The 22,894-nt window shown below is 44.4% G+C and overlaps 2 protein-coding genes across 2 annotated transcripts in view; both read left to right on the forward strand.

Annotated features, from left to right (window-relative positions):
* Positions 1-303: 303 nt before the first annotated feature.
* LOC143821835 (pituitary homeobox 3-like) lies at positions 304-10,025 on the forward strand. Its single transcript, XM_077306249.1, has 3 exons — positions 304-824; positions 7,045-7,259; positions 8,525-10,025. Exons 1-3 carry the CDS (start codon positions 737-739, stop codon positions 9,032-9,034), a joined length of 813 nt encoding a protein of 270 aa, XP_077162364.1. The 5' UTR covers positions 304-736; the 3' UTR covers positions 9,035-10,025.
* A 6,434-nt stretch (positions 10,026-16,459) lies between these two features.
* The window catches only part of SNRNP200 (small nuclear ribonucleoprotein U5 subunit 200), a 32,743-nt gene continuing 26,308 nt past the window's right edge, over positions 16,460-22,894 (forward strand). The window contains exons 1-8 of the mRNA XM_077305750.1: positions 16,460-16,701; positions 17,550-17,713; positions 19,093-19,264; positions 19,592-19,784; positions 20,867-20,922; positions 21,507-21,605; positions 21,855-22,007; positions 22,422-22,521. Coding sequence (XP_077161865.1) covers positions 16,657-16,701; positions 17,550-17,713; positions 19,093-19,264; positions 19,592-19,784; positions 20,867-20,922; positions 21,507-21,605; positions 21,855-22,007; positions 22,422-22,521 — 982 coding nt within the window. The 5' untranslated portion in view covers positions 16,460-16,656. The remainder of the gene's footprint in view (positions 16,702-17,549; positions 17,714-19,092; positions 19,265-19,591; positions 19,785-20,866; positions 20,923-21,506; positions 21,606-21,854; positions 22,008-22,421; positions 22,522-22,894) is intronic.

Raw genomic sequence — 22,894 nt, forward strand, 5'->3', positions numbered from 1 at the left:
CAAGCCACAAAGATGAATGAAACTCCAACTGGAAAACTGTAAATACAGTGACAAATGGTGCCAGAAGGAAGCATATTTTTTGTCTACTCCAGCAGGCATGCTGAACAAAACAGTGGGCCCCCAGCTGCCATCTTCTCGTCCATCCCCACATAGAGCTTCCCCAGCCCGCTATGGAGACCATGGCTGATTGGCACCTGGTTAGACTGTATTCAGCTGTCCCTGATATTTGACACACAGACACACATGCACACACACCCCTCCTCCCCGCCAAGCCAAGAGCACTGCAGCCCTGGGAAAGAGAAATAAACATGTGAGGGAAGGAAGACGGACAGGGAACAGAGAAAGGGGTTGAGAAGTTGCAAACGGCTGTGGGGAGAGTCCAGAAGCCAGACCTTGGTGTGGACCTGGTAGAGGAAAACTGAGCTCTCCAAGAATTGCTAACTTGGCTACATGAAGTATAACTTGGGAGGGGAATTGCATAACCTGAAAGAAACTGTGCAGATCACAGCCTGCGTGTGAAGGAATTTTATCGCTTGGACAATCCATCCTTCTGGGAGAATTGTACTCCTTGTATCTGCACCATTTTTCCCCCTCAGTTCTCTTCTGTCAGCTCATCAAAACAGAGGCCTCAGGCCTTGTTGGCCTGCAAGGTCTTTTAAGAACCTGTGGCGTGGGAGCGATTCTACTCTTGCACAGTGGACTTTGAGAAGGGGCCTGTCTTTGGACTACTGGGATTATGTCAGCATTACTGCAAGCCACAGATGGGAACACCGATGGGATACAACCAAGAGCTCTGGCAGGGACATCCAGTACTGAGAGCGGAGGTAAGACGTGGATGAGGAGAGTGTTCTGAAATACCATGTGGTCTGGGAGCTTGTTGAACCTACCTGACCCTGAGGATGGGTGGGTGGAAAGATGTGTTCTCAAGTGCATTTGTGTAAATGAATTACACTATGATATACCACAGGTTGAATTTCCCCCCTAAATTGGTTGAGAAAGGCACTGCTTCCCACGGCATGTGTACGCATGTGTCCCTCAGTCAGTACTCAAACAAGTTTCAGTGGCTTTGGGAAACTCTGGAAACCTTGCAAAATGTGTTAACCAATAGCAAAAACTAGAAGAGTGAATATACCGCAAGTCAAAAATAAAGTCTAGCATATTAAAGAGTAATCCACTCATTGTGCCAATTTTTTTAGCCAGCCAGAGCCTGCTTTAGTAGATGCCTAAAGGTCACTTTTATTTATTTGTTTATTAAAATATTTATACCCCACTTTTCCTTGTAGCTCAAAGTGACTTTCAAGTAAAACATAATTTAAAACCAATAAACTAAACCCCCCAGATATCTCTTTCTCAGTGATCCGTCTTAACTCTCTAAATAAAATGAATATCAAATTAGTGTCTGCCTCCAGCCTTTGTCAATTCCTTTTAGAATTAGACACTCATAAAGGAGAGATTATTTTCTGATCCATGGTAGCAAATATTGTAAATGAGGAACCACAGGGTAACAGCTCTTATAGAATAAATAATAATGTGAAATCAAAGAAAGGCAGGGTGAAACTTGTGAATCTAAATGACGTTTGTTAACAAGTTTGATCCAGGTTCCTGCATGTACAGCTTCAAAGTGGGATGAATAACTCCCCTTGAGGGGTAAGGCAGGGAACCCCATCCTCTCCATTCTATATTCCTGATTTGAGGTCCCATAAACTTTTAAGATGACATTCTCTACAGCTGCTGTGGGTTTTTTTTTGGGGGGGGGGTGTTGGAGGGGGTGAGTCCCTGGACTTGATTCATTTTAAAAGTCTGGTGTAGAGAGGGCAGGTAAGGGATTGTACGCTGGTTTGAGACTCTTTTGGGTAGTAAAAAGCAGGGTACAAAAAAAACCAGCTCCTCTTCTTCGTCTTCTAACTCAAGAGGATAAAGAAGTACGGATAAGAAGGATTCTCTAGATCTGTTTCTACAAAAAGAACCAGGTACATTTCCTAATGAACAGATCCACAGCATCTGACCTTACACTAGAAGAAACCTTTTGCATAGGTTGACCATAAGAAACAATTAGAATCTGTCAATAGTCGGGCACAATTGTTAATGTGATCCAAATCATTGGAGTCAACATGACTTCTGGAACGGTGCTGTTATCAATGTACTGTAATAAGTTGGCCTAGATTTGGGAGGCTATGCAAGGTACTTTTTAACCACCCAACTGATTCCTACCATACTCTAATGATGGTAGTGTGTGTGTGTGTGTGTGTGTGTGGGGGGGGGAGTTGTGTCTTCAAGAGATTTGCTGTTACACCAGGTGCACATATTACCAAAATAAGAAAAGAAAAAAAAGAAGCAAGTCCTTGACCCTACACCCCACCCCCAAACTTACAGTTTAAAATTTGACTCAGGTAGGTAGCTGTGTTGGTGGGCTGAAGCAACAGAACAAAGTTTGAGTCCAGTGGCACATTTAAGACCAACAAATTTGAAGTCGAGGTATAGGTTTTTGCGTTCATGCACACTTCTTCAGATACAATGAAGTTTAGCAGTGAACTTGTGCACTTTGGGATCTCTAGAGGTCAGAGAAACTTTGCATATGACATACAACTGCTCTCCTTCAGCCTATGCTAATTACGGTCTTCTACTGGTTATGACCCCTCACCCCAGGCAAGTTTGGACATCAACTAGGGCAGTGGTAGCCAAGCTGTGGCTTTCCAGATGTCCATGTACTACAATTCCCATGAGCCTCTGCCAGCAGCTTGCTCAGGGGAACTGTAATCCATGGACATCTGGAGAGCCACAGTTTGGTCGCCCCTGAGATAGGGCTTTTTCTATGGCACCACCAGTATTATGGAATGGCCATCCTGAGAATGTGAGGCTGGCTCTTACTTGGATGGCTTTCCAGCACCTCTGCAAAGGTGGATTATTTAAAGGGGCTTTTTTGATGTTAAATTTGTGTTTGATTTCTTTTGGCTCATTTTGTATTTGTTCTTTATATGTCACCTGCTTTGGGTCTTTGGGGAGAGAATGAATATAGCCCCTTCTTTCTTATTGCTTGAATTCAGGGGCACATCAAGATACTGACCAACAACATCAAGATACTGACCAAGAAAATCAATTGCACCATGCACAATTTATGGACCAGATGCGAGGATGGCTTGTAGGAGAATTGAGCCAATAAAAGAAACACATGGAATGTAGCAAGTAAGCAAATGAATCCATGCAGGCTCAATAAACAGTTTAATGAGGGGACCTCCTAACAGGAGAGTGCCAATTTCCAACAAACAATTGAATTACCCTTGTATGAATGGCATGAGCAATTCTCACTGCACATTCTTGGAGATGGAGAGAACGCAGAGCATTTGCCATTATATCTCATTATATATCATTTCGTCCACTGATTGTTATAGTATACACTGATGAACTATATCGAAACAAAGGTAATTCACTGGGACTTGTTTGTTGGAGATTGGCACTCTCCTGTTAGGAGGTTCCTTCATTAAACTGTTTGTTGAGCCTGCACGGATTCATTTGTTTACCTGTAGAAGAATTGGACAATATAGCAGGTGGCTAGGCAGCTGTTAACCATGACAACTAAATCAAACCTCCATGTACAGAAGTAATCATAGAATCATAGAGTTGGAAGGGGCCATACAGGCCATCTAGTCCAACCTCCTGCTCAACGCAGGATCAGCCCAAAGCATCCTAAAGCATCCAAGAAAAGTGTGTATCCAACCTTTGCTTGAATACTGCCAGTGAGGGGGAGCTCACCACTGCCTTAGACAGCCTATTCCACTGCTGAACTACCTTGACTGTGAATTTTCGCCCCCTGATATCTAGCCTATATCATTGTACTTGTAGTTTAAACCCATTACTGTGTGTCCTTTCCTCTGCAGCCAATGGAAACAGCATCCTGCCCTCCTCCAAGTGACAACCTTTCAAATACTCAAATACTTATCATGTCCCCTCTCAACCTCCTTTTCACATTTTCTAAGATGTCTCTGTGTATTAGATGGCCAGACAGTTGCCATCAGGCCATGTTTGTGAACGGTCTGAAGGTATTTTGCCAGTGAACTGCAAAACTAGCTGGGTGCTTGGTCTCATTTATCCAGGAAGTTCTTACGTTCATAGCTATGCTAAAAGGCAGATCTGGCTGTTTACATTTGACATCTAATTAAAATATACTATGCTTGTTGTTGGGGAGGAAGATAGATAGATCTGTCAGCAGCTCAGGAACTGCCTGGTCTTTGGGCGGAAACCCAGCTAGCCATGAGCCAACACTCTCCAATCTGAGGGCATCTGAAGGTTCCAAAGGTTGCACTGGGATGATAAACAGATTGTCTCGGAACAGCCTGTCCTAGGAAAGGAGGCTCAGATTTGCAGTGTATCTCTTCGCTGCATGAACTGAACCATGTCCAAATCCAGGACTTGCTGAGATTCAATGAAAGAGCTTTTAAACTTCAGATGATCTCTGCTTCCGGCTACACTCAGAAACACATCCAACATTTTGGGTAGACGTATTTATTTATTTATAGTTGTATTTCTAACCCGTCCTTCCCTGAATGCTCAGGGTGGGCAACAACATATAAAAACATAGAGTTTAAAAGCTCTACAAATTTAAGTTTAAGAGCTTAACTTTAAATTATTTGTTTATTTATTTTTATTTTATTATATTTATATACCACCCTCCCTAGTGGCTAAGGGTGGTTTTCATTGAAGTTTGTGATAGAATACAAAGAAAAATGTCATGATTGCGAAAGTATAACTTTACTAATGGTATAACTTGTAACAGTAAAACATTACTTAAAGCAGTAAAATAGAATGTTACTTAAAACAGTAGAAATTACTTAAAAGACGCAGTCGTTATAACCGCACTGACTGCTGTTTACCTGCTGCTACATCTTTACCAAGTAAGGGGCCAGAACAATATCTGAAATATCAGTTTGTTTAGATTGTGATTGACAAATCTTATCTCAAGGATATTGTATTACAGGTAATATGTATTATGTAGACTCAGATATCAAATATTATGAAATAAGCAAATCATTTTTAAAAGTTTGTTTAAATGCCCCAACTCATTTATTGTTTTTACTACAGTCCAATAGGACTACCCGCTCTGGAATATTTCTTAATAGGTAGTCTCCTAATGGACACTTCCATGTTGAAGATGATCTCTTTAAAGGGGTGTGGGTGTCAGAAAGGAACAATACTGAAGAAAAAGGCTATGTTAAGCAGCTTTGACAAGGCAGGCCATTAGATTAGAGTGGGCCAACTCCCATAGAGCATTTCTGCATGACGGGGCATGCCTGGAACTCTCCCTGGGGCACATGCCTTACCGGTGGCCCTAGTCCTTGTTGTTTCAAAAGTGAAGCAGACACTGAGAGAGAAGTGAAGCCAAGAGGCAGGCTTTGTTCTGGAGCTGGTAACCAAATGGCTGTAGTTTGTGTACAAGGCCTGTGGAAAATGCAGGAAAGCAGGAAATTGTTTTCAACCTTTTGACCATGCAGGCACCAATAGAACATTTTCAGGCTTTAAGGAACCCTGGAAGGGGCAACATGCCCCTTCAGAGAGGTCAGCGTGGTAGTAAGATGCAGGAGCCAATCAATCAATCAATCAAGCAATCAAGCAATCAACCATTTATCATTTCCACTGTGGAGAAAGAGACTAGGTCTGTCAAGCAACAGGGAAAGTGGGCTCCAGAGATGTCTAGTGATGTCAGCAGCCATCCAAACTTCTGGGAATGGCCGTATAACGTCTGGGGAGTTCTCCCGTAACTCCAGGGTTCACCGAAACCCTGGCTGAGAATCCCTGGTTTAATATATTATTTTCTACTACCGGGTGTCACCTTGACAGTATTCTGCTGCCATTCCATTCTGTGAGATTGTGGCATAACTGTGCAGCTGAGAGCATATGGTGAAAATGTACGGTTTACACTTTAAAGGAGAAATTGCTGGGAAGGTATGATGAATATTGGAAAGCCTTAAGTGAAAGGTTTCTCCTTATAGATGGTGAAAGGGAGATCAATAACACTGAAAAATGACAGTTCATGCCATGAATCGGTTATCAATCCGAATTGATAGTTTACTAGGTTTTTGTTGTTGTTGTCATCCTTGATGTTTGCTTTAAAACATAAGTTTGACCCAAGTGAAGGAAGGGAAAAGGCAACCAAATTTTTGCAAATACCTATACACTGTCAAAGTAAATTCATTACCCTTAATGCTGGGAACGCTCAGCCAAGAGATTTTCTGTTAACTCTCATGAGAAGATGACATGATTAGGCGTTAGTTTACATTCAAAAATCAAATGCTGTACATAAAAATATTGCTAAAACTGCTTTTGTCCCTTTGGACTATGTGGCGTTTCCAGCAGTTTTTGACAGAACCTTTTTCTCTGATCACATCTGAGATTCCACGCATTACTGTTCTTCAGATGAGTGACAGACTCCTACAACTGCACATTTGAAAACAGTAGTGGAGAAAATTGGCTTGAAGGATAAAAATGTTATAATGAACAGTGCTATCCTATGCAGAGTTATACCCTTCTAAGTTGATTTACGTCTGTAGGCTTAGAAGGATGCAACTCTGCTTAGAATTGCACTGTAAATCCCACGTAAAAATGTTTGACATTCATCTTTCATTTTATTTCGTATCATAAGGCAAAATAAAAAAAAAAAAGTGCCTCTCTTGAACAGCACCATGGAGGACATAACATTACTGAATACAAAGATTAACCCACAATCATATGTGAGTTGCAGTTCCCGCACATGGGGTGCCTAATTCCTATCAGAACCACTGTGCACATGGAGAATCACTTTCATTCTCATCCCTGTGCCATTCCCCTGATCTGAAGAGTCTCGGAACACTATTTGGGGAAACCCATATGTTCTCTAGGATATTTGTAGGTTTCCCCAACAGGTTTGATCGTGCCTTCCTGAGACTATTTCAGCCTGGAGAAATCATGCTGGGGCAGGGAGCTAAAGCCCCATCTTCACACGCAATCCATGTGCTCAGGAACTGAGAACCCAACCCATGCCTATCCAACTTGCATACTTGTATTTCCCTCCAGGAGAGACTGGTGAGATTTCTCAGTGCAAATCTTCTGACTCCAGCTGCGAGGATGAAGCGAGCGTGGGCAAAAAGAAGCCACGTCGGCAGAGGACTCATTTCACCAGCCAGCAGCTACAGGAACTGGAGGCCACGTTTCAGCGGAACCGCTATCCGGACATGAGCACCAGGGAGGAGATTGCAGGCTGGACCAACCTGACGGAGCCCCGGATCAGGGTAAGGATCTGTGCCTGCACAGGAGGTTAACCAAGAATGCGATCCAATTATTTACAAGCAAAGAAAAGAAACACCTCCTTGGTGGGTCCTCATTCGCTGGGCTGGCTATTGTAGGTCCCAAGCTTTGAGCCAAGGGCAAAAAGTCCTGTAACTTGCACTTCCAATCATGCCCAGGCAAAAACCAAAGCCAACCCAGGTGGTACCTGGTAAGGAATAGAACTTTGAATAAACACTTACATTAGCAAAGAGGCATAGAAGAAAGATATTAAACACCCTCTCTTCCAGTGATGCTTGATCTTCAAAGCATCTGTTTGGACCTGCTAAATAGTTTTAATGAGATCTTTAGGGAGAACTTAGTCACCACTCTTTAGAGGAGATGCCCATCATTCAAACAATCACTGAACTGTTACTAACTGCTGCAGCAGAAACAGTATATTGAACATTATTGTTTATTTATTTAGATCTCTCTCTTTCTTTCTCTCCATTTTTACTCCTCAATAGGTCCAAAAGTGGTCCACAACATCCTCCATTTTATCCTCATACTAGATTCAAAGCCCATTCTTAAGAACGGACTTTGAAGGTCCCCCCCTCCACTTAAGGGAGTGGGTAGGCCCCTCCCCCGTGGTGGCGCCACCGTGGAAGGCTCCGTTTCGGCCCGGGAGCTCTGTCGCCACGGTGACAGAGCTTCCAGGCCAAATGTAAGCCGGCAGGCCAACCTGCACAGGGGCGCCGCCGCGGGAGATTCCCTTTCGGCACGGGACCTCTGTCGCCATCTCCACTTCCTTGGGGGGCCTCTTGGAGGCTCCAGGGGAAGCAATCCCCAGCCACCCCCCTCCCCGCAGACTTCCTCACTTCCCTGGGGGACTCCGAGCCTGCTCTGGCACCCTCCCCGGTAGTGAGGCTAGTGGCCAGACTGTGTACTTATGTTGGATTCTGCTGGTGAGGGCCCAATTGGAAGGTGCGCGATTGGCCCCTCACTTGATTGGCCAGAACTGCTGTCCATCCTGGTGAGGGGCCAATCGGAAGGCGTGCCTTCCGATTGGCCCCTCACCCAAACTGGCCCCACCCACTCTCCGCCCACCTACCCCTTAGCCATTTATGACAGCGGAACGCTGTGTTAAGATAATCTCGTGTGTTAAGTTAAGCTATGGGGGATGACTGGCCCAACATCATTCAGTGATCTTTTACAGCAGAAGGGGGATTTGAACCTGGCCCCCCTTCACCAGTGCTCTAGTGACTCCATACTTCTCTCTTTCTCTTTCTAGGTTTGGTTTAAAAACCGCAGAGCCAAGTGGCGGAAAAAAGAGCGGCATCAACAGACAGAACTATGCAAAGGGGCTTTTGGCTCACCACTTAATGCCTTCTCTGGAAACTCTTATGAGGACCTCTACCCAAGCTACACCTACAATAACTGGACCCCAAAAGGACTGCACACCACCACTTCCATCCATGGCAAAGGGTTCCAGATCTTCAACTCGATGAATCTCAATTCCTTTCCAAGCCCCACTGTTTTCTCTGCTGCAGCAGCAGCATCCATGTCTGGTGTGCCATCTCTGGAAACCTTTAATAACTTGGCGAGCCCTTCTGGGCCGCCCGGTTCAACATACGGACCAGGTGCTCCATCACCATACATGTACAGGGACACCTACAACCCAAACCTATCAGGTCTGAGACTCAGAGCAAAGCAGTCACAGCCTCCCTTAGGTTATGGGGCTCCACAAAGTACAGTTGTAAGTCCTAGCTCCAGCCACTATAATCTGGACAGGCCTGTGTGATATTGGCCAGAAGCATGAAGGGAATTAATGGATTTTTGTCTCCTTAGAACTCTTGCAGACAGACCCTGAAGACTAGTTTGCCACTGTAAGCCCTGTGTGGAGCGTGAATAGGATTCCCCAGGTATGGACAGAAGACCTCCTTTGACCTGCACCATGTTGAAGAATCATAACATTTCTCTAATTGCCTTCACACAAAGACCTTTCAGTGAGCCGGAGCTTTCCCAAAGGCCTCAGACTTCAGGCATGGCTGAAGCCCACAAAAAGCCAATGTAATCTGGATTTCATTCAAATTACATTAGTTTGAGATGTCCTAAGTGTTTCTGTTTCTTTAGCTGGAGGCCATTAAAGAAAGTGCGAAGGGAGGTTGCGTGTTAATAATTGACTGAAGGCCCCATTCATTATGACCAAAAGAAACAAGCAGAATGAAGAGGAAACAACAAAGAACTGCCAAGAGCAGTGAGAGAGGCGACCGCAAAGAGGAATCGAAGGCATTCCCGGTTTCTTGGCCCCATCTGTTATAGTCAACTTTATCCCACCATTGAGTTACACAGGATGAAGGCAATATGTGCTACCAGAGGGCTGTCAGTGAGAAATAATGAAAAACAGTGTGATCCCAAAGTAGTGGCTACACGCTGCATCTCCACTTGGTATACTTTTCTGGCTTCTCTTCCTTTGAAAAGCCTCTGTTGAAAGCTGTGGCGTCTGTTGTTTGTCTGCAGAGGGTTTGACTGTTTCAGCTGGTCACTCCTGATGCAGAAAGAATCACTTCCCTCATAGGAGACATGCTCAAACTCATGAGAAACCCAGGTCAAGGGCTGCTCCCATACTATTATGCATTCTAAAAGAAAAGCCGTTCAGCTGTAAGGAAGGAAGAATCAAGCAAGCGGGGTCTCCCATTTACCTTCAGATAGCAGTGCTCCATGGCTGCCAGAAGCTTGGGCAACATTGGCCTGGGAGGTAGCTGCAATAAAAGGTTTTCCCCTTCTCTGCAGTGAGTCTACCTCTTTCTTATGCTTACCTAGTAATCAGTCAACTATTGCATGAACAGTAGGAAGGATTTACATCTTTTGTTTCCAGCCCCGGGCTTGACAGATGGACTGCTTCTTCAAAGAGTGTGGAGGATAGACCAGCTTTGCTTCCTCTCAGGTCCCCAAACTAGACTGCTAGCAAGTCATAGAGTTGGAAGGGAACTCCTGGGTCATCTAGTCCAACCCCCTGCACCATGCAGGACACCCGCAACCCTATCGCTGACACTGTAACCTGCTATTCCCTTGAATCTTCGCAGAATCAGCCTCTCCTGTTACTGGCCTTCTACCCACACTCTCCTTTTGCCTCTGCTTTGTATATTAGGAGTGGTGGTGGGGAGCTGAGGTACCTCAGAAGACTGAAATCTGATTTGAAACTTTAGTTGTTGAATCTAATTACAGAAATGTAGAGGACTGTGATACAACTCACACAGGCATTTGGTGGATAACGTTCCTTCTTGGCCAGAGCAGTTTTGGAACTAGTGTCACCAGCCTCCAGATGGGCCTGGAGATCCTCTGGGATCACAACTGATCTCCAGATCTCACAGGGATCAGTGCCCCTGAAGGGAATGACAGCTTCAGAGGGGGAGCTCTGAGGCATCACAAACCACACTTCATGCCCTCCACATCCCAAATGCTCCCTCCCATGGGCACCATCACTAAAACCACCTTGGTGGCCCCACTGAGGGCAGAAAGGCAGGATATACATTCCGTAAATAAATATATAACAATAAATACATTTCCGTGCATTTCCTGAACTGGAGTTAGCAGACCTTTCTTGACATATATATTTCGTACATTTATGTTTTTGTACGTGTATATTTATATGGTTCAAAGAGGAGGGAAAGAGCATAAAGTCATGGATCAGGCTAGAGCAGAAGCTGGAATTGGGCTCTCTGATAAGGTGCTTGTGGGCCTCCTTAACATAAACCTTTCCTGTACAGACTCACCTTCCTCCTCTCTTGGTTGGGTGGGCCCCTTCAGAGACCTTAGGACCATGGGCTACTCCTGCTCCATGCCGTGCCATGAACCAGACTTGTATCTATATCCACCGTGATTTTGAAATCTTCTCAGATTTAGCATTACTGATTTCCAGTTTCAAAATGGTGCAACGGGCTGTAAAAATGGAGCAGAGCAGGCAACCCCTGGTGGACTGCAGAGGTGATGAGGGCCCTCCAGCTATTCATTGGCCCTAATCAGATGCCTGGCAGAAGAGCTTCATCTTACAGGCCCTGTAGAACAGCTCCATCAGGGCACTTAGTTTTTCTGGGAACTCATTCTACCAGGTCAGGACTAGGACAGAAAAAGTCCTGGCTCTGGTTGAGGCCAGACACATTTCTTTGGGGCCAGGGATCACCAGTTAGTTCCAATTGGACGATCTTAGTGTCCTTTGATATCCCCTATAACCTTCCAGAAACACATTCCAAATCCGAACTGATTCATTTGTTGATGAGCCCTTGTATGTTGCAGAAAATTCTAGGATTTGTACAAGGGCACTTACTTGCTACATGTAGGATATTAGCCTCACTTGAATAGAGGGTGAAATCACATGGAAACTGTCCAGCACAGGGAAGATGAACTCTGACTGTAAGTCAACTTCCCCTTATGGCCATCAATTAGTCCACAAACCTGAAACTAACACATTTAATGTTACCTTCTTGTTCTTTTTCCATGGTCATTAACAGTAGGGAAAAGAGCTGAAAAGCACCATTAATTCATGTGAATGTGATCTCAAGGTGATCTAAAACACAACCAATATTCTCCAATATTCACTGCTGATAAGCCCCAGAGGAACTTGGGTACCTGGGAAAAAAGCTTGAAAACTACTGCATTAAGATACTAAAAAATAATTTCAAGATCACCAGAGTTATTTTCACTCACCCAGTATCTTTAAAAAGGTCCTCAAGTCTGCCCTACTTTGACCCTAACTCAAGTGCCCCCAATGTTGTTGAACTTGTATAGGTAATTCAGGAAGTATGAAAAACAGGTAGGAGGTATCACCACAAAATAGTCACCATGGAGGCTACCACTCAGCAATGCTGACAAGTTAAAGCCAAGCAACCTCCTAGGATGAGACCTTGTAGACATGAAGCAGGCACTACTTCTTGTTTCAATATAAAAGAGGAAAGCCATGGCTGGCTTTTGGTGCCAGGGAAACACAGTGATGGGCGCCACACTGGATGATCACTGCTGGAGATGATTAAACCAACTTTGATGTGCGCAAAACCTAATTCGGACTTTAAAAAGCACCCTTCCCTCTACGCTCTCCTTCCCTGTGTCTTTTTGGATATCCCTCTATCAAAGCTGGGCTTGCACTAAGCCACTGAAGCAGTAAGGGGAGATGGTTCTGCAGATTATATACCTGTACAGGCCCTAGCACAGTGGCATAATCCAACCCTCTTCATTGCAGTCTAGTCTTCCCTTTGCCTAACTTCAGCCATCATGAGTGCTTTCCTCTAGCTCTTGTGTCTTTCCTTTCCCTACATAGAGTCATCCTTTAAGAGTGTCTGGAAGAAAACTCCTTATGTCCTTGTTGCCCTATCCATTTGAGAACATTTGCTGGAAAGAACAGCTGGTAAATTTAGAACAGGAGAGATGTCTTTACACAGCGGGTTGCCAGACTGCAGAATTCACACTCGTGGGAGGAGTGCTTGGGTAATCTGTCTTGGAAACGTTGTACCTGTTGAAGATGTCCTTGCAATAATGAAGTTGTGATTTTGAGGACTGAATCAAGAGTCTTTCTTCCTAACCGTATGCTCAACCGTATGCTGAGGAAATATAGTAATATAGCATTCTGGAGGAGGGGCTAGATTTTTCCTTCTTTCCCTCCACCTGGCCTCAACCAAAGGCCTGGCAAAAGAGCTCCATCTTACAGGCCCTGTGGAACTTTGCCAGCTCTTGCAGGGCCCTCAGCTGTTTCGGGAGTTCATTCCACCAGGCTTGGCCTGGGGAGAAAATGCTCTGGCCCTGGTTGAGGCCAGGTGGGCTTCGTGTGGCCCAAGGACCTCTAGTCTGCCATTGCTGAATGCAGTGACCTATGTGGGGCAAAGGGAGACAATTCCTCAGGTACACAAGGCCCCGACCATGTATGGCCTTAATACCTTGAACCTGATCCGGTACTCAACTGGCAGCCAATGCAGCTGTCTCAGCACAGCCTGGATATGGGCCCTCCATGGTGTCCTAGTGAGGACCCTAGCAAATGCATTTTGTACCAGGTTTAATTTCTGGAGCAGGAACAAGGGCAGGCCCACGTAGAGTGAGTTACAGAAGTCTAGCAGGTAAATGACCATTGCATAGATCACTGTGGCAAGGTGATCCTGGGACGGATAGGGTGCTCGTGCCCTCACTTGGCAGAGATGGTAAAATGCCAGCTGGCCTATTTTTGTGACCTGAACCTCCATAGAAAGGGACTCCAGGATCATGCCTGGATATCTGGGGTATCCAAAGGATCATTTCTACTCATACCAATATGCCCCAACACCTTCAGTCTCCCCAGATTTCTCTCTTGAATTCCACATGCTTCACAGACTTGGGATTTGGGAATATTTTGCATTTTAGAAATGGGTGCTATATATGTATTCTGACTGCTCAAATGCATTTTTTTTCACTCAGATAAACTACTGCTATCTCCCAATACTGACAAATCTCACTTTTTCTTTCCTTACATGCTCTGGTTCTCCATCATGTTGACATGAATCCCTAAAACAACAGTGTTGTAATCCAAGTTTTAGGATTGTTTGTTCAGAGTTCAGAAAGATACAAATAAGTGAATGCAAAACAGAAAATGGACACATATCATATTTAGTTGCATAATCTGAGGGCCAAATCTGGGTCTTTTGGTTACAGAATTAGGATGGATTTTGGCTGGACAAAGTCCAAGCCAGCTGCTTTGAAGACAGAGTAGGCATATTGCATAGCCTAGGTCTTGGGCTCTGATCTCTCTTGTGTCTTAGCTGCTTGTGAATCCAGACCTTCCAAAGCTACGGAGGGTGTTTCCAAAAATACTGCCATCACATATGAACCGTAAGCCTTCTGGAACACAGTCCTTGGCAGAATGCCGCAGATCTATTTTAGTCCCACTACAGAGAAAAAATGTTTGGTTTTTTTAAAGCCACTCTGACCATCTTTGCCTAGTTGGATTGTGTCAATGTCACACGTCCTCAAAGAACCCCCTTGCTCTCCTGCAATCATGGGCAAACTGAACCCCATTGAACACCATGGGAAGTTACTTCTGAGCTATTTCTGTGTTTGCATATGTAGTGTCACGCAATTGACGTGTACCATTAGATGGTAATGTCCCCTTGTTCATGTCTTCTACATCTCAAGGTGCAGGATGAACCCATGGGCCATGTTAGGTCAGCCCAGCAGGGTTTGAAGTGCACTGCTGTCTTAACAAGTATGTACATTGTCTACAATACTGCATGCCCTTTTGGCAGTTGCTCCTCTCCTCTTAAAAGGTCTGTAGCAGCAGACTTGGAGTGGTCTAACAGTGGCTATATTTCTTAAGTCTTGAAAAATGGCTATTTTTTCAGGCCTGCCTGCTTGGATTCCTTTGGATTGCTGGTCTGTCTAAAAACAGTTTTACTGTTTTATGATGGCACAGTCTTAATAGAGAGTGTTCTAAACTGGAGTGAATTGATGAAAGGGTAGGGAATACATTCATCCAATACACAAATAGTGTTTGAGTTAGAGGCTTAAATTCACTCTTACACAGTCCTTAATAGCATGCAGCTTCAATCCATCAAAAAGGGGACAATCCGTGAAGCACACTACTAAAAGACTGTGCAGGCACACGCTTTGGGGGCGTGTGGTAGAGTTGGTAAATTTTAGATTTGGAATTGGGGCAGCACAAATACCAATTACGAATACAAATACTAATTTCTGCACTAAGAGATCTATTGTTTCCTAGGGGGAGGATAGGGGATCTTTCAAAGGGCCTGGACTGGTATTTTTAGAGCAAATGGCACAAATTTGCAGGGAACCAAGATCCCATCACTCCAAAAGCTGCTCCCTCCCCAAGTCTTAGGGGAACTGAAAAAGTAGTGTGACTTTACATATCCTGAACAAGATACCCCCAGCCATTATGGTCTCCTGTGAAGGGAAATGGGCATTTCCCTAGGGGTCTGGACTATGTGGATGTAGAGAAAATATCACCAGAATTGCAGTGTGCCAAGTCCTTCCTTTCTCATAAAGGCCCCCAAAGATTGAAGAAGACTGGACAATAGAATCCAATTTTCCAGACACCTGAACAAAGTCCAAGTTCAATCCTTGTTATTTCCAGTGAGAAGGATCAGGTAATAGGTGGTGTCAAAGACCTCTACCTGAGACAATAGAAAGCTGCTGCCAGCCTGAGCAGACAATACTGACCTAAGTGGACCAATGGTCTAGTTCTGTACATGACAAGTCATGTGGTCACGGGGAAGGGTACGCCCCCATAACCACCCTAAAACTGGCTGAAGCCCACAAAAACTTGTACTTCAATAAATATATTAGTCTGTTTGCCTGCTACACTCGTCAGGGTGGCTCAGGTCAACTTCCCTCTCTTTCTCTGCAAGATAACATACCATCCAAACACACCTGCATGCTATCAGTTTCCATGCTTGAGAGGACAGACAAGGGGGCAGGCAAAGTGATTCTCTATTTGCCCATTATACTCTTAATGTGGCATATTTATTGTACGCCCATTGTTTCCCATGCAATTCAATCTCAATGGAATACAAACAAATCCAAATTGCTGTCGTCCCCCCCCCCCCCATTTACATCTGGAATCTGTTAACCATTTCTATAATGCTGTATGTGAATTTACTCTCACACTCTACCTAGAAGTTTGAACTGGTTGCTTTCATTCCATGCCGTTGTATCTGAGGAGGCACGCGTGCACACAAAAGCCCATCCCTTGAATAACACTTGGTTGATCTTCAAGGTGCCCCTGGGCTCTAAGTTTATTTCTATCTCAGAGATGTAAACCTACAAAAATAGAATAGAGTGGTTGTGATACGCAGCCTGAATTTCCCATGGAAGCAGTAAGCCACCATCAGCTCTGATCCCGCAGGCGGTCATGGGTATTGTAGTCCACAGACATTTGGAGAGCCACAGCTTGGCCACCCCTATAAGCTCTGAGTGGCGTCGCTCTGACTGACATCTTGCCGTCAAGTCCCGCATCTATTTCTTATTGGAGAGGAAAACCCGTTCAGTTTCATACCGGAAATCCCGCTAAACCCTGCGCGAATAACCCCCAAGAGTTACCACAGCGCAGGCTTCTCTCCGTTGGAACGGGGACCTATGAAAGTTTAGGAGCCGAATTCAGAACGAAGAAACCGCTCTAGCCTCGGGACTCTATGGTTCCTTCGTCCGTTTCCTTTGTCGTCCCCCTCCCCTTCCTCCGTCGCACAGTCACTTTGGAACCGGAACTGTTGTTAGCGGGAGTCATCTCCTAGGGGAGAGGAAAGGCTTGTACATGTGACCCGGAACGGGAACTCGCGGTGTGTTCGAAGTGCGTGCGGGTATCGTTTGCGGGAGCGGCTTCACAAGGCCCTGAGGAAACGCGTTTGCCCCCCGGGTCGTTAGCGGAGCCGGGAGGGAGGCAACGGAGCCGCCATGGCGGATGTGACCGCCCGGAGCCTGCAGTACGAGTACAAAGCGGTGAGTCCCGCGAAGGGTAAAGGGGAGGGGGGGTTCATCCTCATCGAGGGGAAACGCGCACAGCAGAGTCTGGTGCTCGCTGGATGCTCATCGACTATTGCTAGCAAATAATCTTTGCAGATAAGCATACTGTTGCTATTAGCAGCGGTATTGTGTAGTATTTGCTTATTCTTTTACAGTATATGTATATTGTTTGTGGATAGTTGCCATCAGTAACAAGCCTACCAGGATACATCTCCCTTGTTAAAAATAAAGCTAACAGGAATGTTTAGGCAAGTAACGCTGGCAGGATTGTGGATGTAATTAACTGCCCTGATAATAATCAAGAGGTGCAGTTGTGTTAATTGTTTTGCTCTATAGATAAGAAATGCTAATATCTCAGAAAGGTGCCTAAAAGCCTAGTGAGATGCAGTACAAGGAGTGAATCGTTGTGTGTCTCTGAAAGACAAATTGACAGCGTGCATGAAACTGATTTGGATCAGGAGCATACTTAATAGGATTTGGCTATTTATGCCATTCAAACTATAAAAATCTCTTCTTGATACATGGGTGTGTTATTAGCATTTTCCAGGGGAAAGGGGGAGTTTGAAAGCACCTTGTGAAAAGTCACATGTGATTGTGGCTGGGCTTTCATGTGAGAAATGGGTGATACTGTTTCTGATAGCACATGAACTTTGTCCTTTTATTTTATTCTTTTATATTATTATTTTTCATATGCAACGGGTTGTGAGATGATGGAATATTGCCTAGTCTTCACAGTGTGTAGCTAAGAGTAGGAATTCGGCTTCGTGGCCATCTCCAAAATCTTGATCACTTGTGCTTCCATCCTCCACCCCCCCTCCCTTTAGAACTCAAACCTTGTACTTCAAGCTGACCGCTCGCTGATCGACAGAACCCGTCGTGATGAGCCTACAGGGGAGGTCCTGTCCCTGGTTGGAAAATTGGAAGGTACTCGTATGGGTGACAAGGCCCAGAGGACCAAACCTCAGATGCAGGAGGAGAGACGAGCCAAGTAAGTTTCTGCATAAGAAACTAAGGGAGAAAATAGCATTTTATATGTACATATGTTGCAGTAATGAACAGACTGAATCCCTAAGCTTGGGTCCCATATGTGAAGCTTATATTATATTATATGTCACTTTTCATTGAAAACTCTAAAACTGATTGGCTGAAGTATGGCTTGTTAGAAGAACTGGTAAGTTATCAGTTTGATTTGAGTTGGGATATCATGGGGGTATATCATGGGGGGATATCATGGGGGAGTTGGGATATCATTGTTAGAAGAACTGGTAAGTTATCAGTTTGATTTGAGTTGGGATATCATGGGGGGGGGATATGCTGAAGACTTGGGAAAAGGTCCTGGATCATAAGAAACAGTTGAGAGGCAGAGAGCCTCCAGAATGTAGGCTCTGGACTGAGAGAGAAGTGTTTGAAGGGAACATGAGAAAGAATCTTCTATAATAGGGTTAAGAAGTGAAGAATTGAGGCAAGAAGGGGCTAAAATTAAAGAAAGAAAATATAAAGTAAGTTCATAGTACAAGAAGGGTTAAACTGTAACTGGGGCAGAAATAAAACAATGCTGGGGACTATGCTCAAGCAATAAATGTGTAAATTACTATAGAGCAAACAATGCAGGAAACACTTTTACATCTCTGTATATCCTTAGGTCCCCACACCAGTGCTATTATTTAAAATACCTGAACACATAAGACTAGCATCAATTGTTATGCTGGCCTGTGGAATAAGAAATTAAATGTACTTGCTGTTCATGATGCTGCTGCACATTTAAGTGTAGTGCACCTGGAAATATAGTTTTGATTGTTCTGGAGAACTTAAAGAGCTGCTGTTCAGACTGCAATCCATAATATCGCCGAAATTGCCCTTACAGTAGGAAAACTAATGATGCTGTCAGTAGTATAGAAGAGCAGGATGCAGTAATCCAGCTGAGGGGCCCAAGCACACTACCTTGTTTCATTAATTTGTTCATGATGTGGTCTGGTTACAATCTTTCCTATGTATTTTGTTCAGCTTTTCCAGCTCCATGACAGGAACAAAGCAGATTGCTGCAATTTCCCCCTCCTGGTTTTATTTCCCATCTACCTCCAGCCTTAATCACCCTTTTAATGGATCACTAGGGTAGAAGAAACTACTCTGTCAGATGTCAATACTCTGAGTTTTCAAGCGGGAAACACAGTAACTTGTGGTGGACACAACTTATTTTAACTTGCTAGAACCCCAGCATTAGTAAAAACAGAGCTGTATCATCCCACTTCAGAGGATGTGTTTGTTCCTTGGCTTTCTCTTCCTGCTGTTGTCCTTCTAAGCATGTACTGGAGAGATGTTCTCTTTTCCTCCCCTCTTGATTGTCACATGATTCTCTTCACTTTCTAGGAGACGGAAACGTGATGAGGACCGACATGACATCAACAAGATGAAGGGTTACACTCTACTTTCTGAGGGCATTGATGAGATGGTGGGAATTATCTACAAGCCCAAAACCAAGGAGACCCGGGAAACCTATGAAGTGCTACTGAGCTTCATTCAGGCAGCCCTTGGGGATCAGGTGAGAGATGGCTGGGGGCTGGGATTGTGGGTGTGCAGAATTGCTGACTAAGGAAAAGATGACAGTCTCTGCTGTATTTCAGTGCATGCATAGGACAGCTTGTAGACATCTTTACAAAACACTGTGAAATTGCCCCAATGATATAGTTTACATAAAATAAATTATAAACTGATTGTGTTTCAGAGCTAAATGTAATTCTCAATCAATGTTTGGTCATTTTGATGCTGGACTGGCCACTTCATTGAAAAAACTGCCTTGTCTTGCCTTAGTTTCACAACTGAGAAATAGCAGCATCAGGCCCATTAAAGTAACTCTTGTTTGTCACAGCCCCGAGACATTCTGTGTGGAGCTGCTGATGAAGTCCTGGCTGTCCTGAAGAATGAGAAGCTTCGAGATAAGGAGCGTCGGAAAGAGATTGACCTCCTTCTGGGACAGACAGATGATACCCGTTACCATGTGCTGGTGAACCTGGGCAAGAAAATCACAGACTATGGTGGGGACAAGGAGATCCAAAACATGGGTACGGTGCCTTAGCTTTCATGGCTTTTTTCATCATTTGTAATGTGTGTTTTGTGTAGAATAACACAGATCGGTAGCCTCCTTTGTCTTTGTATTGAAGGCAGGTTTCGCTGTCTTGGATAGCTCTTGTATCATGCTTTCTAACTTCCATAAAATATGTTCCATGCCTACCTTAGATGTTACCTGGACAACAGCACTCACTTTTTCTTTGACTTGGTCTTAAATTTGTGCTGTGACAATTTAAAACTTGTATATGTAAAAGTGTGTGCTGTTTTTGTGACCACTTCAACCTGTAGTCGTTGTGCGGAAAATCACACCCTGTCCGCAACCTTTTTGAGTTTGTGGGCACATTTTGAATCCTGACATGGAATGGTGGGTATTGCAGCAAAATGTCTGCTGAAAGAGGCAGAGCCAGCCACAAAGCGATTACGGCAGCTTAACACAGTATAGATCCTTGTGCTGTGGTGCAGTCGCAGCCAAAGCAACATTAAAGAGAAAACCTGCACAGCAAATAAGAAGCCTTGTTGGACAAAAGCCTTATCTGGCCCCACTCACTTCCTTAAAAACTCTTGGCAGGTGCCAGAAAACGTGTTGGGCACCAAGGTGTCCACCCTACAGCACCACTCTGGGGACCCTCATGTTAGGGTACCTATGTTACATGAAGAAGGCCCCAAGTCCAGTCCCTGGCATCTCCAATTAAAGGATTCTTGATTTACAGACCTGGGGAATGCCCTTGTTTGAGACATTGGCTAGTTGGAATAGAGAGAACTGTGCTAAAAGAAACAGTGATGTGACTGTGACAGACTTTGCTATATGCAGACACCCATGTTGTGTGGCAGCAGGCTGGTCATGCAAAGTACTGGATTCATTTTATTTTGTAGTTTGTATGTAGCCAGCTGGGAATCATCTGGATTTCAGTCTGTGCTGCCTTTCCCCCGGTTTTCATGACATGTTAAATTACGAAGCCATTGCTCACCTTCCTATATTCTTTTACATAATGGACGCAGTGCTCTTGTCCAGGAGGGAGGTTCTAGAGATCTGAAATTGGATGTCCTGTTTCTCATTTGTTTCCCTCCTTTCTAGATGACAACATCGATGAGACCTATGGAGTGAATGTGCAGTTTGAGTCAGACGAAGAAGTAAGTGACTAGACTTTTGTGATATGACTAAAAGCAAGAAGTAGAAAGAAGCTTACATGGCACCTTTCCTAGTAGATGACAACCTGTTTATCCTGCAGATATTCCCCCTCCAACCCATGCCAACTGGATGGGATGGGTATGGATTCAAGCATCCAATACCACACAGGCAATAGCCTTCTCCCTGCCTGATTTCTCTCTCTTCCTAGCTGTGTATATGTAGTTGGAAGATTTTTCCATGGTTATGGCTAGAACATTGCTACCAGCAGTACCAAGTCTGATTTCTGCCCCAAGCAATGCCCTTTGCTGAAGAGGATATGGTGAAAGAGGCCTTGCTTAAATCTTCTTGGCAGAAGAAATCATAGGTCCAAATGTAACAGTCCAAACTGGAGTTTTAATATAGTGACCCAAATCCTATCATGCTTCAAGTATGACTTGATCTCTTTTTGATTGTGGAATTATTACTTTGCTCTTCAGTCTGTTTGTCCAGCTTTTATCGTGCTGCTAATGAAACGGTGCATGTGTGGAAATGTCAGACAATGTCTTTGGAATGAACTTCTAGCTAAGAAGGTTTCTTGCTCCAACAGGAAGGGGATGAAGATGTTTATGGCGAAGTGCGGGATGAAGCATCTGACGATGACATGGAAGGTGATGAGGCTGTTGTCCGTTGCACGCTTTCAGCCAACGTAAGTCATCCAGGGAGAACCCAGGACACTTGCTATCTTATTAGGACGGTGGTTGGCAAGTGATGTTTGATAATGATTTCCTGTCGCTTTTGTATATTAGGATTGCCTTGTAAGTCAGTAGAGGGGAGTATGCTGTCCCTCTATGTGCAGCCCATATATAATAGCACTGAATAGCTTTATTTATTTGTATTTTTAGTCTTCCCTGCTGTATGTTTCACCGTGAAAACGGTGTGGTGTTTTTCTTCTTAGCTTGTGGCATCGGGTGAGCTGATGAGCTCCAAGAAGAAAGATCTCCACCCTCGAGACATCGATGCCTTCTGGCTGCAGCGGCAGCTGAGCCGTTTCTATGATGATGCCATCGTTTCCCAGAAAAAGGCAGATGAAGTTTTGGAAATCTTAAAGGTGTGTGGCTCTCTTTTATCCCTGTTGAGGCTGCAACCATGAGCTCTCTTGTGTGCTTGCACTTGTTAAGGAAAAGTGAATATATGTGTGGGAAGTCACTTCTTTCTCCGAAGAAAGGCGAAAGAATATCCCTGTAACCCAGATTTGTTCTGACCTTTTCAGTGGCTTGTGATTTGAATGCTGAGGGTGCAGAGATTCTGTGTCTGCTATAGTCTTGAAAAAAAATCTGAGAGATGCTTCAATTGATGGTTCCCCAGGTTCATTCTCTCGCTAATGCAGCTTTTTGTGATGCTGCATAGTCCTGTCGACTATCTGATTGCATGCATTTATGTGTAAGCGGAGACTACTGTGCAAGGAGAAGTGGTTCTCAATGGACAGCTGAATAAATCCCCCCTTTGTTCCATTCATCTCTAGACTGCCAGTGATGACAGAGAATGTGAAAACCAGCTGGTCCTGCTCCTGGGCTTTAACACATTTGACTTCATTAAAGTGCTGAGGCAACACAGAATGATGAGTGAGTAAGAGAAGCCAGACTAGAATGTGGGAGACCCGGGTTCCAATCTCTTTTCCTCCATGGAGGCTTGCTTGGTGACCTTGGGTCAGTCATGCTCTTTTAGCCTACGCTGCCTCACAGGGCTGTTGGGAGGATACAGTGGAGGAGACAAGAACAATGTAAGCTTCTTTGGGTCCCCATTGGAAAGAAAGGTTGGTCGTAAAGGGGAAATATCTGCTGTGGTCCAAACAGTAAATTTTCCTGCCTCATGTTGCCCAGGTTTCTGGTACTGGCATGAGGTAGCTTCTGCAGTTGGTTGAGCGATGGTTCATGCTCTGTGTGCAATTGTGATAAAAGATAGACACAGTGCCTAAACTTTGTCATTGTATTATCA

This window comes from Paroedura picta, chromosome 12, assembly GCF_049243985.1.
Source record: "Paroedura picta isolate Pp20150507F chromosome 12, Ppicta_v3.0, whole genome shotgun sequence".
NCBI classification, from domain to species: Eukaryota; Metazoa; Chordata; class Lepidosauria; order Squamata; family Gekkonidae; genus Paroedura; species Paroedura picta.